The sequence below is a fragment of the Falco peregrinus genome, chromosome 16 (assembly GCF_023634155.1).
Source record: "Falco peregrinus isolate bFalPer1 chromosome 16, bFalPer1.pri, whole genome shotgun sequence".
In the NCBI taxonomy this organism is placed as follows: domain Eukaryota; kingdom Metazoa; phylum Chordata; class Aves; order Falconiformes; family Falconidae; genus Falco; species Falco peregrinus.
The window spans coordinates 7,654,117-7,670,260 of NC_073736.1; the positions used below are offsets into that span (position 1 = coordinate 7,654,117).

The following is a 16,144-nucleotide window of genomic DNA, read 5'->3' on the forward strand; positions in this document are numbered from 1 at the left end:
CTTCTGTTAAGGCCCTCTTTAACACCAGCCTTTACAAGCTACAGGAGAGGGAAGCAGTGTGAGGGCACCTCCAGCTCTCTCCTTACTAACAGCAATTTAAGCTTCATATAATTGCAGCAGTGATAAATAGCATTTATTCTGCACCACAAGGGCTGCACAGTAGTTACCTGGAATCACTCCTGGCCCTCTGGCTCACAGAAATCTCCTGAGTCTGAGGTAGAAACACAGAATCGTAGAAGAGTCTGAAGAAACCTCTAGAGACCATCTGGTCCAGCCCTCTGTCCAAACTGGGGCCTGAGATTAGGTTAAGCAACTTGGATTAGATGGCAGCAGCGGAGAGGGGAAGGATTTTGTTGCCTCTTGTCTTGCTGTTGATCATACATTTCTGATTGAAATCTTGCTTGCTGTACTCTGTGATTTTGGTATGTAGTTCTGGGCTTTTTCTCTTCCTCCTTCAGGTTTGGCTCCTTCCAGTCTGTGTCCCTACGTGAAACCTGAGCAACATTAAGGGCTTTCAGTGCTTTTCTTGGTTTTTCCTTAAAGACTTGGTAAATCTGCATGTCTTGTGTTTCATCTCTTCCTATTATTAAAGTGCAAAGCTATGAATAACCTCAGCTTTTCACTGTTTTCAGTTTTCTTTTAGCACAGCAGTTTCAATTCATTGGTTTTCTTGTATTAAACAATGTAGGTCAGGGACTTCCCATTTTGCAATTTTGCTGTGTAGGTTCTAAAGCTGTGCTGATGCAAGACCGTGTCAGTCCCGCAGAGATCATGCCAGCACTCTAAGCACAAGTGTTTTTCCAAGATCACATCCTTGTGGTGGTTGTAGGTTGTGGAACAATGCAATATAGAAAACTGACCCGATCAGACTTTTAAGAGTATGCCACTACATAATCTTTTTTAAATTGAAGATTTCATATAACATCATGGAACCTCAGTAGTATGCACATTCCTATAACACTTAGTGATTTTTTTTATTTTATTTTATTTTTAGTAATTTAGTCAAATCTCTCAATGTTCGCTTCCAGGTGATTGGGATAGTTATAATCCATCTTCGTCAAATGTAATATATGAAGAACAGTCACCATTATCTTCATCTTCGCATCCTGCTTCCCCATCTGAAGTGTGTTATTTACCAGTACCAGGAGAAGCTTTAACCAGAGTTCAGCTGTCTGAGAAACTGGAACAAGCAAAGAACACTGTGCCTGAAAAGAGAAGCACTTTAACTGAAAACCAGTTTGAGATGAAGCCTCAGTCTTCTCCCCAGAGAACAGAGAACAGATGGGAATGTCCCTCCAATCCTGGGTTTGAAATCACAAGAGGTAGCTTGGAAGCAGAGACCAGAGGAGACAGATCTGCAAGTCCAGAAAAGTTACAGGCTGCTGAGGGACACACTCACAGAGGATTCCACAGCCCCAGAAAAGGGGATCCTGAAAAAGCCTATGGCAATCTCTCACACAAATCTGACAGTTCCAGAAAGAGTGAGAGCAAAACCACAGAAATAGGGATGAACAATAGTAACAAAAAAGAGTATCCCAGTGGAAATCGGGGAAGGTCTGCCAGTCCCCAAAAGCATCTCGGTAAGCAAGGAAACACAGAAACAGTAGGCAGGTTACAAGAATATCAAGACAGAACAACTGGTGGTGATAAGATGCCTGTTGAGCAATTGAAAGGTGGAAATGGTAAAACAGGAGGCACCAGGAGAGACACGAAGCAGAAAACAACTGGAAAGACAGATGGGTGGTCTCCAGAGCGACGAGATGCAGCATTTGGCGAGAATATATTCCCATTCAGTGACTCTAGGAGAAATGCATTTGAGGATGAAAAAATAAGGAAATCAAGCTCTGGAGAGCCAAGTTCCAGCAGATTCAAAACTTCCAGTCTTTCCAATATTCCACTGCTTTCCATGGAGAAACAAAGGCGGCCAGAAACACAGGAGACTGTTACGCTGAACAAACAACACGGGGAGAGACACGTGGAGCTGCCTGATGAAACCAAAGATGATGGAATTTCCAAATCTGAGAGCAGTTCTCCAGTCAAGAAGACGCCGATAACTCCTGGACCTTGGAGGGTACCAAGCGCATGTAAAGTCACCCAAGCAGCAGGTGTGGCTGAAAAACGGGTTTGACTGATGCTTTTTTTTAGAACATGTTTTAATCAAGTTTCTAATAATGGTCATTTAAAAGCATTGTTTCTTTTCGCAAAATTGTCAATTTTTTCAGAAACTGGTTAGAGGGTGGAAAGTATTTGATTCGTTCTTAAATTATCTAAGCTGCATGAAGGACCTTTTGGATCGCTTAAATGAAACTCCTCCATAAGCTGCTGTCCCCTTGCCCTTTTGAAGGCGGTGTTCTGCTGCTCTCAACGTTGCACTGCTACGGCTTTCTCAGATAGTATTGTGAGTTCCTGAACAAAATTATTTAATGCCTATATTGCCAATGTGATCATGACTCACTTCTTGTTCTTGTGCCAAGTTATCTACTGTATCTGGTCAATCTGATCCTTGTATGTATTCCAGTCACAGAAGAGGCAAGGTTTTGTTTGAAATGGGTATTTGCTCAAGAGCATGTTGCATGTTTACATAGGAAATATGCATGTTCTTACTGGTTCAGTAAGAAGATGGATGAGTTGGTTCTATCAATTCTAGGGCAGCAAATGAGCCACTGATGCTGTTCAATTGATGTTTTTCTTAAATTTTTATACCTAATATAAAATCGTGTAGATAAAAATTATATTTGACATAATCGATGTTTTGTAATTTTGCTTTTTATGAACACAGCAAAATTGCTTTATTTTCTTGATTCATAAAGATGCTTATAACAACTGCTCACAAACATCTGTCCAAAAAAATTCCAGGTTCTGTTAAATAACATAATTCCTTTTGGTTTCAGTGTGGCGCTGTGTCATCCTTAGCATTCTTTGTAAATGTAATCAATGAGTGCACGTTCATTTTCAGCCTCATTGTGGTGCTGTAGACTGAAGTCCCATCTTTAATTATTTAATGGTAGTTAATTAGGAATTGGATTTTTTCCCTCTGTGGAGAGAACAACTGATCTTTAGGACAGAACCAGCCACCGTAGCTGCTTCTTAAATGAAGCTCTTGCCTGTGTACGTCAGAAGTCTCCTGTATTTTACTTTGAATGTCTGGTCTGTTCCAAGAGTGCTAAACAGGATGATTTACGGGGTACATGAAACTTAATATCTGTCATCTGGGCTAGAATACATATTTTAAAAAGAGAAATGTTGCCACTAGAATCTACTGACACATCAGTCTGTAAGAACAACAGACTGCATAAATTGAAGGGTTTTATTTTATTTGTAGTTTTAGTGATGATTTCCTGACGCGGTAGGTTTTTAATGACTGCAGAAGAGTGGTAAAAGGAGCCCACTGGTCCAGTTTGCAGAAGGAGGAAGAAGTGTAAAAGGTCAAATTTACTTACTTGGGATAAAATTCAAACTCAACACAATTTGCTCTTTGAAAGGGAGTGTGTGACTATCTTGTTTTGGCTTTGAAACATTCTGTGTTTTTAAAGCTCAGTGAAGCACGGTGCATCGGTTCCGAGTTGACTCCTTCAGCCGTAGCGATGACTACTCAAACAGCTTTTTTAACAAAGACTTGGAAAATCAAATGGGCTTTAAAGCAGACCTGAATGGTGCTCTGCTGCTTGGCATTGGATGATCTGTTGAGATTTGCTGTGTAGCATAATACATACAAATACTCCATCTTGTGGAGTATGACTGTGAAAATATTTAATACTTTGAAGTAGCCTATGTAGATATTAACCATGTATTCTTAACAAGAGATGCCGTTTTATGTTGAGTTGTATGCACTTGCCCTAACCACTGAATACAGTAACAAATTCAGACGTTTAATACAAAGACAAATTAGCACCACTGAAATTATTTCCCTGTCATCAACCACCCCTATATTTTTTCTGTATGTTAATGTGACCTGATTTAGTGTCTTACCCGTGTGTGATTTCTCCTTCCATGGAACTTGTATCTGTACTTACTGTATCAGATGTCTTAGCAACGTGGCCTTGGAATGCTAAGCAATGTATGGATGTACTGGGTGTAAATGTTTATATATTGTACAGCACCTTTATACATACTTCTGAGGTTCTGACTAGAGAGAGACCTGTAAATCGCTCATTATTTTTTATATAGATATTAAAGAGAAACTCCAGTTCATGGCCTGTTGGTTCTGCACTGTATAAAATAGATTCTTTGTTGACTCTCAGTGATACTTTAAACAGCTAAATCTACGACCCAGGTTTTCCCCACAAACATAATACTCTTCTGGAAAACAAATGCAATTTATTATTAGAAGTTTCCTTGACTCCCTGTTCTAATAACAAATGTTCAACAAAGGTATTCAAAAAATCATCAAGTCGTGTAGAAACAGTTGTTAATGATGAAATACTTGTACTGTAGGTTTATTTGTACATTTTGATATATAAAATTGTCATCTCCTTTTACATCTTACAACTTTTCCTTGTACAGAAAATAGCTGTAAACAATTTGCTACCAAAATTCTTACGCCATCTTACCCCTTCTGTGAAAGAATGAAACTATAAAAAAAGACATTCCTCAGTTTTTGCTTTTTTTGTTATTAATAAATAGAAGATAGTAGAGTCAGTGAAGGAAAATGGAAGTTTAACAGATGTCTTTAAAACATTTTGTTTCTCTCCTCTGCCCTTTTCTATGCATTCGTTACTTTTGGCTGAGGAAGGGGAAGCCTTTGCCACATCTCTTGCACTGGGCAGATTTCTTCCTCAGGTCCTCGCTGCGAGGCTCTGCCGTGGTGTGGAGCTGCAGCAGCTGCTCCCCCCACTGAGCAAAGCCAGCTGCCCAAAACGATGCGTCCTAAGAAGATGATGCCCCTGGGCCAGCTACTCGTATTTGGCCCCATTAACTCTGTGTGTGCATGCCATGGGATAACTTTGCTGACTGCTTAGACCAGTTTATTCTGGATGTTGTAGAACGGTAAAGCAGAGGGAGAACTTTTGATATGTACACTGAGAATCTGTTTTAAAAATCATGATCACAGATTTCCGTAGTTTGAGAGCACCTCTGCTTTTTGCCCAAGCTACTGGTTCTCTTCACTGGTCCTTCTGCTGGAGAGGGCTGAGTGTTTGTTCGGTCAGTTCACGGTTTAATTTTCCATAACTGAAAAGAGATGCTGAGAGTGAGTACAGGTGTGAACGCCACAGGGGGCCAAAAGCTTTTCATCTACAGGGGAGAGTGGGGGGGGGGGTCTGCTTTGCCCCCCCTGTGCTGAGGGCTCGGCTCAGCAAGCTCCCGTGTAAGGGGGAGCCACAGGAGGACCGTGTCTTCAGGCTGAAGGGAGAAACCCAGGACTCTGACTAACGGCTTGAAGTGGGCACTGAAGTCCTCAGCGGGGCTGAAATTTGTCAGCCCCCTCCTTCCCCACCACAACTGGCTCAGGGCGAGGGAGAAGAGCCTCATGGAGAGGGAGCCCAGTTCAAACCTTTCTGCTTGGTGGGAGGAATTGGGCAATGGTACAAAAGTGACCCCTACAAGATGTTCCGTGAGTGATGGGAGTTATACTTACTCTGATATTGAATCCTAGAAGATCACTTACAACACCTGAGACAGCAGAGAGTATTACAACACGTGTTATATTGTAGATTAATGGATTCATGGTCAGTCCATACAGCCTAAATGGAGTATCTAACTCCTGCAGTGGAAAGGAAGGGGAGGTAAAGTCCATTAGGGTTCATCCATACCAGAAGCAATTAATCCTCTGACTTTCAGCTTAATACTGGCTCTCTGGCAGACCTTGCTAACCGTGCACTGCCTCAGCATCCTTTCTTACAGGAACATACAGGAATTCCCACTTTGTACTTCAGGCCTCCCAGCTCAGCCGTGTTTTCTAACAGCCGTGCTGCATCTCAGAAGTCTCCTTTGCAGCAACACCGGCTGCGTAACAAGAGCTTGGTACGACAGGCTGCTGAATGTGCCGAGGCTCATTTATGTCACTCAGACTATGCTCTTTCTTTTCCAAATACCTGCTTTGCTACTGTCAACAAGCTTCAACATAGAAGCTGCTGAAGGAAAAGGAGATTTAAGCAGTAGGGAGCTGTGCCGTGTTCACACCAGCCTCTCACTTACCTAAATCACAATAAGCTGCTACTAATCACATGTTTGCAGCACTAGTTAACCACATTGGTCTTGTGTTGCTTGATCTTATGCCATAGGCTGTGGAAAGACAGAGAAACTCCCTTTGTGAGAACTGACTTACCTAACAAAGAGAAGAGAAATGGGAAGAGCAAAACCACAGTCATTGTCATTAGTCATTGCTTCCATAAAATTTAGTACCTGTTTGTTTTTAGGGGGAGCAGTTTACCTTCAGTAGCTTTGTAGATAGTTTCAGAACGTTGTTTACAAGAGAGAGCTGCTCTTTCTTATTTGGCTTCTTCTCCATCTTTAGGTATAAGTTTATCTGCGACAGAGGGACATTACAGATCAGGTGTTGATACTCCAGCACTAGCCCCCAGCTAATTTCTAAGAGAAATTAAGAGTCATTTTTCTGTTTACCGTCACTCCTAGAGAAGTGGTTCATCCACTGACAGAATTTAGCAGTGATAACCGTTCTTTTCCTGATTGACATGGTTAACACAAACACGTTAACCCAGAGATAAAAATAGTGTAGAATTTTAGAATTTGAATCTGTCCAAATGTTTAAGAGCTCATCCCTCCCCAGGTGTACAGTGTTTTATTGCCTTCTGTCCAGCACAAGGGTTGATTTCTAAATTTTAAAATTTGATCACAGTATTTTTTAAGCTGGTTTGAAATGCAATAATTATATCCAAACAAACCACAAAGCAAAAGGGAGAACAAGCTAAATTAAGATACCTGCTCAGTGAGCAAAATTGAAATATTACTGTATTTCTTGTTGGTTTCAGAGCCCAAAGATGCCAGACGTAGTAAGAAGAGAAGAAGTGCTGCCTCCCAGATTAGGAACTCCCAGTTGTAAGCTGCATTCAGAAATGTTTTGTGACCCTTAAGAACCTGTATTAGGGGGGGGGGGGGGGGGGAAAAAAAGGTCAGTAGTGAGTAACGTGCCCGTTCTTGGGAAAAGTGCAGAAGCATTGCCCTTACTGCTCCGCAGACATCCGTGCTCTGTGGCTGCTGACAGTTCTTCCCTTGAAGTGTAATTCATTCATGTCACTGGGTTAAAGCAAAAGGTCTTGTTTCTAACCTGGCTTTAGCTTGTTACTTGTTTTTTTTCTTTCCGCTTAGAAGAGGATGCTTGTTCTTGCTCTTTCCTCCCTCCAGTTAACAGTCAATGAAATGGCAGTGCCTTTCCTCTCATGGGTGCTCGTCCCACTGGCAGCCTCAGACCACCTAGGCCGGGCTAAGCTGGTTCTGCCTTTCCCAGTATGTGCTCGCCGAGTCTAATGCAGCAGGACTGGGATTGTCATCGCTTTCCCCAGAAACCCGCAGCACACAGCAGCAGTCACAGTGGCAAGAGTTAGTATCTACTAATCTTTTTTTGTTTACTAATAAAATTTACTAATCTAATTTGCTACCGCAACTGCAGCCGCATGGTCTCAAGAACTTCCCGAAATATTGTAATTAATCTCTTGCCAAAACCAAAGAAACCCAAGGGAACAGCCCCAGCATTTACACTGCTTACTGAAACACAAGGTTTAAAAGGTGTAACTAATAGTTACTGACATGCTTTGCAACAACAGTGGCTAGAGAGGATGCTGCAGTTGGCCCCCTTAAATAAAATGTCCTGTGAACCTCTGAGGTACTTGGGCAGGCTTTTGTGCAGAAAGGACAGGGCTGTCTATGGTCTGAAATTTTCCTAATGATTACAAAAACTCAGACTTTCCTCTGCATACATAAGAGAATTAATATCTATTACCAACTAAACATTACAAAGCTTTTAAAAAATGCAAAACATTCCACATCACTTTGAAGACAAACGGCTACAGTTCAAGCACTTCATAGGCTGGCAAAAGAAAAGCCTCCAGCACTTTGGGAGTTTTCCCCCTACTTCTTAAAAAAACAAAAAACCAAACACCAAACAAACACGTTAAAATCTCACCTGGGCACAGCATATAAAAGCAATTGAAAGAGCCAGTAAAAAGATCGATGATACGACAACGTCCACCGATCGCTGGGGGCCTCGCCTCTGCAGAAACAAAGACAGAGTCAGGTCTGAGGCGGGATGCAGAGCTGTCCAGGCTCATCACAAACAGCTGCAGCTGCTGAACCGTTCGGGCAGCGCTGTCCAAGTGCTGGAAGCAGAGAGGTAAAGGACACGCACCGAGAGACGGGGCTACTCCCCTGCAATGATCACACCTTGGGTCAGCACTCACCTTCAGGTAGGAACGAAGGGATAACCAGATCTTAATGTTTTCTACCTTCTTGAGTCTAAAGTGAGGAATTTCATATTTCCTGGCTTTCCGAGCAGATGTAATGTGACTAAAAAGCTTGGCAAACAAAAACCTCTGTGAATTAAAAACAAAAATATGCATACACAAATTAGTCTACAACAAAAAAATATTGCTGCGTGGTAACTGGCAGAAGAGGTCAGCCTTGCGGCATGCTGCAAAAGCCAGCTGGGGGGACCCTGGTGCCCAGCCTCCCAAGTAGATAACTACAGTCACCTTGTGTATGGCAGAGGGAGAACTGCTGTTGCTGCGACGCGAGATTAACCACAGAGCTCTCACTGAAACAGAAAGTAACACCAGCCTGCCTGCCACTCAACACTTACAGCCACTTTGACAAAGCTACTGTCCACAGTTGTGAGAGGGCTGAGGGTGATGCAGCCGCCTAAGCTAATGCTCCATCCTAGAACAGGCCAGCTAAGCTGGCTGCTTCTTCCCAAAGAGCTCTATGCTGAAGCGTTCACGTCCATGCGGAGTGCCATTTCAACACGTTAAAAAGGTTGGGTTTCCCTTGGGGCCAGGCTAAGCAGGGGGAGCGCAGGGGTCAGGAAGGCTACTGACAGGTTTAAGTTCGTGACTGATGAACACGAGTCTTACCGGAATCCCCTACCTAAACTTCTGGGGCCTCTTAGCAGCTTTGACCCTTCAGCCTGCTGAAACATGCTTGTCTTGCCAGCGTCTTCTGTGATGGGCAGCATGGTTTTGGTACAATGCCTGCCCTGGGGCTCAGGAAAGGCAACAGTCCATTTAAACCTACCTGTTTGTATGTTCTCTCAGCGACACACATCATGAAGAAAAACATCCAAGTTAAGCAAAGTCTTTCAAGGAAGTTGATCGCAGACAGAACAATAACAGGGATGCTAGCAGGTGCTCCACAGAAGATGTGCAGAAGCTCCTTTAGAGAGATGGAGCACAGCTGCTCCAGGTTATCTGTGCGGAAGAGTCTGTAGAGGAACGGTAGGAACGCTAATCCAATGGTGATGACGTTTCCCAGCATTTGATACCCCGCTCCTTGCTGGTAGGCGTTAACCTGGCAAGCAGGAACAAAAGTAGGCTGATTACCCAGGGTTTTGCATCAAGGAAAAGGCATGCTGCTGTGGCAGCATGAAATCAAGCAAGCATTCCATTCCCCTTCCCTTCAAAGGGCATAACCTAAAATAGTTCCACCCACTTCAGTCCAAAACGAACGACAATCAATCAGTCAATAAATAATAAAACCACCGCCTTCAGCACACTGCAGCTGACAATGATCAGCACTCGCCAGTCTCAACAGGACTTCCTCAATTTTGGTTTACGCAATTTTGAAGTAAGAACATTTGGGACAGCTGTGTTTACCATTGAAGAGGGACCACTTTTATACTGCACTTCATATCTGCACGTATTGCTACTTTCAGGTTTTTGGGTGGTTGCTTTTTAAAGCATGAGGGAAGGTTGCGATGCCTTACAGCCCTCTTACCCTGCTCATGATAATCCCACTGATCTCCAGCACAGACATGTCCACCTTCTTACAGTCATTCCCTTCCCAGATCAGCGCGCTCACTTTTGCAGATGCTGGACTTGTGTTCTGCAGCCAAAACAAATGGTTCTATAAAAGAGAAAAGAATGCAAAAGACGTATAATCGCTTTCTGTCCTGCTATTAAATAAAGCTTTTCCCTAGAAAACATTTAGATTGAGAGGAGGTTCCAACTCTGGGTTTGGGTGAAATACTTTGTGTTGGGATTAGCAGTGCTCCAGATAATACTGGCAGGAAGGAGGGAGCTGATAGTTGATACTACTTAGATCATTCCGGACTTCCGTGTGATTAGCACAGCTGACAGAATGGGCTCATCCAGCAGTAGGTTTCTCACATTATACCAACACCACTCAGATGTGTCTTCCATCATATTTGGGCAGATGGGGAAAAGGCGGGGGGGGGGGGGGGGTTGTGTGGAGTCTTTCATTGTATTCCCAGCTCCTGGATACAAATCAACAAACCTGCTGGAAAACATCTTCCTTCACATCCCGCCTGGTGCCTCTCACAGTCATTTCCTCACTGTCGCTGGTGCAGGACGAGCGACATTCTGGCCCGTGAAGCAGATCGTCCCAAAGCATGTCTTCTGTCTCAGAGTCGTGGCGAGTGCTTTCTGAGTCTCCCCGGCTCACACTGCAGCTCCGGGATCCCACGCTAATGCAGGACCTCACGTCCTTTGAAGAAGAGCAAGATTTATATAGCACAGCCCCGTGCACCGATGTGCAGAAACACCTCCTCCTCCTACCAGCAATCAGCTACATCGGCTTCCCAGGGCAGCTGAGCACTCCCATCACAGCCGCCGGGTCCCAGGTGTGACAGACACTATTGCTCCGGGACCGTTTCTGCAACCAGCTTTTCTACACAGGAAGTCACACAGCATCAGCTCTCCACCTCAGTTCCAAACTTTACGACACAAAAATTGACTTATTCATTCTAATGCAAAAGTTTCCTGGCTTTTGCATCATCTCTTAAGATTTCATTTCTATTTTGTATTTATTTATAGATTTTTGTATTTAGAATTCGATATTCATGTATTTTATTTCTACTTTATTTTCAGGTGGATGGAGTGGCAGGGGGTGAGATAATGAAGTGAATGAGTATATATCACAGAACAGATTGATTTATTTATTTATTTTAAAATCGAAATTTATTAGCATAAAAGTTACAATACAGCGCTGCCCCCCCCAAACCACAAGAGTAATTGCAGCAATTCAACATGAGCAATTAGAGGCAGCTTGGGCCATACTGCCCTGCCAACAGAGTGGTTTTGTTTGATTTGTTTCTGTTAAACAAAGTAGTATACTCACAATTGTGAACAAAGTTTACAAAGCTGCAAAGCAGCAGGGAAGGAGGCCACACCTTACACCTGAATTTAATACCCCATTTAATCACGGTCTGTGCTGAAGGGAAGAAAGTCCCTGCTCTGGCCAGGCTCAGTAAAAACTCTGGAACTTATGACCGTACCTGACTATACAATGTGGATTCTAGTTCAGATTCCACGACACTATCAGAGTCTCTGGCACCTTTCAGGGCTTGCTTCACCTGCCAAAACCAAAGGAAAACCAGCTTGTTATCCATAGCAAAGGACTGTGTGGAAAATGGCACAAATTCAACATGAGTACCTGTGAGACAGCCTGGTTCAGAGAAACAAGAGGCCTCTTTTTCTTCTCTTCATAGCTATTGTCACTGGAGGCCACTTCTATGTTCTGGAATAACAAGACCTTTTGTGCCACCGCTTCAGCATCCTCCTCGCTGGAAAGCTCGTCAGAAACACCACCCCTGCTGGTGCAGTCGTCCTAGAAATACAGCAGTCAAAGTAAGACTAAGGCACTGATAAAGGCCCAGCCTATGAGCTGCATCAAACCAAAGGCCCAAAGCCAGTGCTGCCACTACGCTGGTACGCACAGTGATCTCTCATCAGTTGCAAAAGCCAGCAGACGATGACCCCCACAGAACATGCAGAAACAGAATCCAACAGCATCACCGATACACCACAAATTTAAACTCGTTAACCCCCTCTTGCCTTGCCACAGAGGTAACAAGAGGGAACCTCGGGTGGGGTGGAGTCAGATTTGGGGCAACGCAGGGAAGAGGAAAAGGCAGCAGCAGCTCTTGGCTATGTCTTGCCAGCAACCTTAAGCCCGGGAGAACAGATGCATCTGTAAGCTGGTGGCTAGCAGACCTGAAATCGTGAGATGACACCTAGCTCTGTGCCTCTCCAAATGCCTAGAGGCAGAGGCCTTGGGATGGCGGAGTACTACAGTGTTCCGCACAGATTCTCATTTAAGTTCTTCATGTGGGAGTTAGCACCTTACCAACCTCAAAAGTAACTCCACAGAGCTTTCTGGTTTAGAGATTTCAACAGAGGTCACAATGCTTTACCTCCATCTTTCTCTCTTCCCAAGGGATGTTTCCATCTACTTTCCTGCCTTCCCTCTGAGAGCATATTACAGGGAACTGTTTGCAAGGCAAATTATTTTACAGAACTGCTCTTGAAAACTGTCATTTTATTTATTTTTAATCATTATCGCAGTCTTCCTTAATATCTTGTGATTAGAAGTCTCTACAACTAAATGCACACTTGGGCAAAACAACAAGCCTTTTCCAGGCTTGTCATATCAGCACCCTGTCAGCTGTTCAGCCGAGAACTAGAAAGGGTTTTTACATTTCTGGTATGCCAGCAAAGATTAGCAGAAGAATGGAGTATCTTGTATTAGATCAAACCATACAGTTAAGTTTCAACAAACTTTTGGGCACATACAGAATACACTGAAATTTGCGACTTCAGATGGATCTTTCCTGCTAGTACCTGATGGCTCTTTTCCCCATCGGAAAGTTTATTTTTCTCTTTGAAGTGCAACAGCCTGTATTCAGATCTGGCGTGTCTGTGTTTAATGCCATTATTCACAGCATTCACACCATTTTCTGTCTCAGTCCCTTTCTCAGCTACCAGCTTTACTCTTCTAATCCTATGAGAGAAAATAAATTGAATGATTTTATGTCAGAGAAAAACTCTTGAAGAAAAACATCATGGTCTCTTTCACTTGCCACACGGGTTCGCCATTAAACAATACAGCTAAAGGAATACGTAATTGTCTTCTGCTGACAGGCTCTTTGTGTCCTGATTCTGTTGAAGAGTCTTGTATCAGCTTCACTCTCACTGGATGGTTCTTTAGTAACTCTAATAGTATGTTAAAACTTCTAAACCAAGAAGGAATATTTTTCTTGTTATTATTTTGAAATACATAACAATTCCGAAAAAAAAGCCTTCTCATCAAGAGAAAGGACCTCTCAGTTGAAAACTCATCAAGAAACTCACCTGAGAAAACAGTAGGAAGACAATGAAATATTATCCCAAACAATCCATCCTCCTTTTCCTCGAGTTACTTTTAGAAAAAGCGAGGTGGTAAAGTGGGATGACTATCCAAGCAACTTAAAATAGAAGGCACAATTGCTTCTGGAAATCAGGCAAAACAGCAATATAATTTGAGCATGCACATTCAAGAAAGGCCACTTATCTGACAAATAAAAATAAGTTCCGCCACTTTCTGCAACTCATTCTAATGCTCAGCTTTAGCTACACCATGAGATATGGCATGATCTCCTAATAAGGATATACTACAAATTCATGAGGAGTCAGCCTCCTACAATACCAAGAGTGGCTTCAGTTCAAAAGAAACTAATTGGCAGACTTGGGGGATGTCAGTGACAGTACACATTCTGTCTTCATTTTCCAGACATCGAATTGTTCACAGTGTCATTACAAATACAACAAACCCAGTGAAGATCACATACCTCCTTCGGAAAAGCATACTAAATAAATTGTTAACAATGGATGCAGATTCAGACTGCTCTTCTTTACTGTTTTTGTCAGAAGACCAACTGTTCCCATCGACACCCACAGATTTGCGTAACTTCCTGATTTTTAAAAAAAGGAGAATTACATTTGCATAGCAAGCTACTTTTAGGTCTTTCCTAAAAGATCTGAATCAGATCTGAACAGCTTTTTAGATGCTATTTTTCTTAAGTCATGCAGACAGAATGCTTATTTATAAACAAAATAAATTTTCTTCGGATTAACCAGAGTTATGCAGGACACCAGTGTATCACTAGTAAAGGATACAACAGACAAAATCCGGGAGAAATCTTTGCTGCAGAAACCTGATAGAGGCAAAACTCTATCCTCATCCACCAACCCGCATCCAAATCTATTCTGTCAGGGTCTAAACTGAGTCCGATGCCTAACAGTCAAATATCTAGTAGGTGGACCGTGACATCTCCCACACGCACAAACAAACTGCCAGCAATGAATCCACCACAGTCATCTCTGTCATCATTTCCCTGTTCTCAACACACATCAGCGACTCCCTGCAGTCAATGCCAAAGCTGGGCACCAGACTGGTTTGCAAAACCTTGAGGATGCCTTTCCCCGCAGAATGCCCTCCTCTGGACACAAAAAGAAACGATTAAAAAGCTAGAAAGAGAAGGCCCAGCTGGCAACTAAACCAGACCTATCATAGCTTGGTAAATCTGCAGCATCTGTCTGGTTATGAGGAGATCACAAGCAGGGCAGAAAATACTCATTTTCACAGTTATAGTTAAATAACATAGAAAAATAGAAGAGATTTACCCGTTAACTTCTACCATGAGCAATCCATCATATGCTCTGATGCAATAAACGAACCTGTTACCCCACTCACCTCCTTCGCCTGCTGAGCCCGTTGTTTCCTGAAGGCTTGTTGATCTGGGTGGACACTATTTGACAGTGAACAGTTCCCATCAGCAACATTAGGCACATTGGTCCCATGACTTCACTTGCATTCACAACAGGCATCATGAAATACAACACAACTGCTATGACTGGAAAGGAGAAAATTGTATCAAATGCAAAAATGAAAGAGCACTGCCCAATTCTTTGGTCATCACTATTTACTTTTACTCTGTTTTATAATTTCTGCAAATAGTAGTGCCACACATCTTGAAATCTACATTAAGCAGGCTTCAGAGAGGAACCTTATGCTTTATGAGATTATGGATGACAAAACTATCTTATCTTCCTTGCAGAAAAAGGACTGTGGCACAGACTGCTGCCAGCCCTTACCTTGCATAATGTAGAGCACCAGGAGCCACGTAAAAATACGCTGGGAAGTGACCTGTATCCACCACTGGCTGAATAATGGAAAAAATACAACTCTGACAATTCCTTTCCGAGTTAGGGATGTCCAAGGAATGTCAGGCTTGGCTTTGGCAAACGTAGAGCCTTGGAATAAAAGGAAAAACGAACAAGTCACTAATCATGAATTACAAGAATTTGCTCACTTATGGCTTCCTTTTTGGCCAAGACCAAACCCTGCCAGAACGCTGCGGCTCGGGAGGGTGACAGCAGCCCAGCTTCAGGCACTCGTCCAAGCTACGGCACTCGAACAGGCCTGGGGGAAGCTGCCCCTTGCCTTATCGCAGCACACCGGCTGCTGAGCCCCCCCCGAGCCCGCTCTCAGCCACCCCGCGCCCCTCCTGCCGCCGCTATCGGCGTGTCTGCGCTCCCTCCACGCTGAGGGGGGCAAGCACGGGCAGCCGGACCTCCGGTAAGGTCCTGGGCTTCGGCGGCGCCCTGAGCCGCTGCCGCCACGAAGCTGCGTGACTCCGGCTGCGGGAGCCGCTTCGCAGCTCCGGAGGGAGCCGGCCGGCCCTTCCCCCGGCGGAAAGCGGCTGCGCGGGGCCGCCGGCCACCGGCATCTCTCCCGGGACTGCTCACCTCGGATTAAGTCCACGTCGATCAGGTCAGGCTGGATGTGACCCTTCTTCTTAGGCTTGTTTTTGAAGCCCTACGGAGCCGAAAACAAAGGCCTGTTAGGCGCCAGGGGAGCCGGACCCCAGGCTGCGAGGGCGGCGGGAGCGCCCGGCCGCCGCCGTTACCTTCATCTCGGTCTGCTCGATGGACTTCTCCCATATCTGCTGGTCGTAGGCCCCGATCTGGAAGGAGAGGAGGCTGAGGGCACGGCCGGGCCCGCGCCCGCCCGCGCCGCGCCACACTCACCTTCTTCTGGTACCAGGAAATGGCATCCCTGTCGCGAGAGGCCATGGGGCGCCGCGGGGCACCGGCGAGCTCGGGGCGGCCCGGCCCCGGCCCCGGCCGCTGTTACCCTGGAGACCGCCGCGAGCCCGGTGCTCGACTGGCTCCGCCTGTCCCCGGCCCGCCCCCACCCA

The 16,144-nt window shown here is 44.4% G+C and overlaps 2 protein-coding genes across 17 annotated transcripts in view; one reads left to right on the top strand and one right to left on the bottom strand.

Moving 5' to 3' along the window:
* MAGI3 (membrane associated guanylate kinase, WW and PDZ domain containing 3) overlaps window positions 1-4,219 on the top strand; it is a 73,278-nt gene extending 69,059 nt beyond the window's left edge. The window contains exons 21-22 of one of the 2 annotated variants that reach the window (XM_055819866.1): window positions 459-548; window positions 1,029-1,163. In XM_055819866.1, the coding sequence (XP_055675841.1) occupies window positions 459-508 (50 nt within the window). In that variant the 3' untranslated portion in view covers window positions 509-548; window positions 1,029-1,163. Of the gene's footprint in view, window positions 1-458; window positions 549-1,028 lie in introns of both variants that reach the window. The other variant, XM_055819865.1, reaches the window with a different exon arrangement.
* Window positions 4,220-4,405: 186 nt separating this feature from the next.
* The window catches only part of LOC101915605 (protein PHTF1), a 31,192-nt gene continuing 19,453 nt past the window's right edge, over window positions 4,406-16,144 (bottom strand). Inside the window, exons 1-18 of one of the 15 annotated variants that reach the window (XM_013305075.3) lie at window positions 15,975-16,134; window positions 15,854-15,910; window positions 15,693-15,762; window positions 15,039-15,197; window positions 14,638-14,797; window positions 13,733-13,855; window positions 12,747-12,906; window positions 11,560-11,733; window positions 11,402-11,479; window positions 10,402-10,611; window positions 9,883-10,011; window positions 9,184-9,456; window positions 8,355-8,486; window positions 8,081-8,167; window positions 6,880-7,035; window positions 6,371-6,466; window positions 5,576-5,701; window positions 4,406-5,169 (exon numbers count right to left, since the gene is read on the bottom strand). In XM_013305075.3, the coding sequence (XP_013160529.1) occupies window positions 5,149-5,169; window positions 5,576-5,701; window positions 6,371-6,466; window positions 6,880-7,035; window positions 8,081-8,167; window positions 8,355-8,486; window positions 9,184-9,456; window positions 9,883-10,011; window positions 10,402-10,611; window positions 11,402-11,479; window positions 11,560-11,733; window positions 12,747-12,906; window positions 13,733-13,855; window positions 14,638-14,797; window positions 15,039-15,197; window positions 15,693-15,762; window positions 15,854-15,910; window positions 15,975-16,019 (2,256 nt within the window). In that variant the 5' untranslated portion in view covers window positions 16,020-16,134 and the 3' untranslated portion in view covers window positions 4,406-5,148. The other 14 variants (XM_055819867.1, XM_013305076.3, XM_055819868.1 and 11 more) reach the window with 14 other exon arrangements.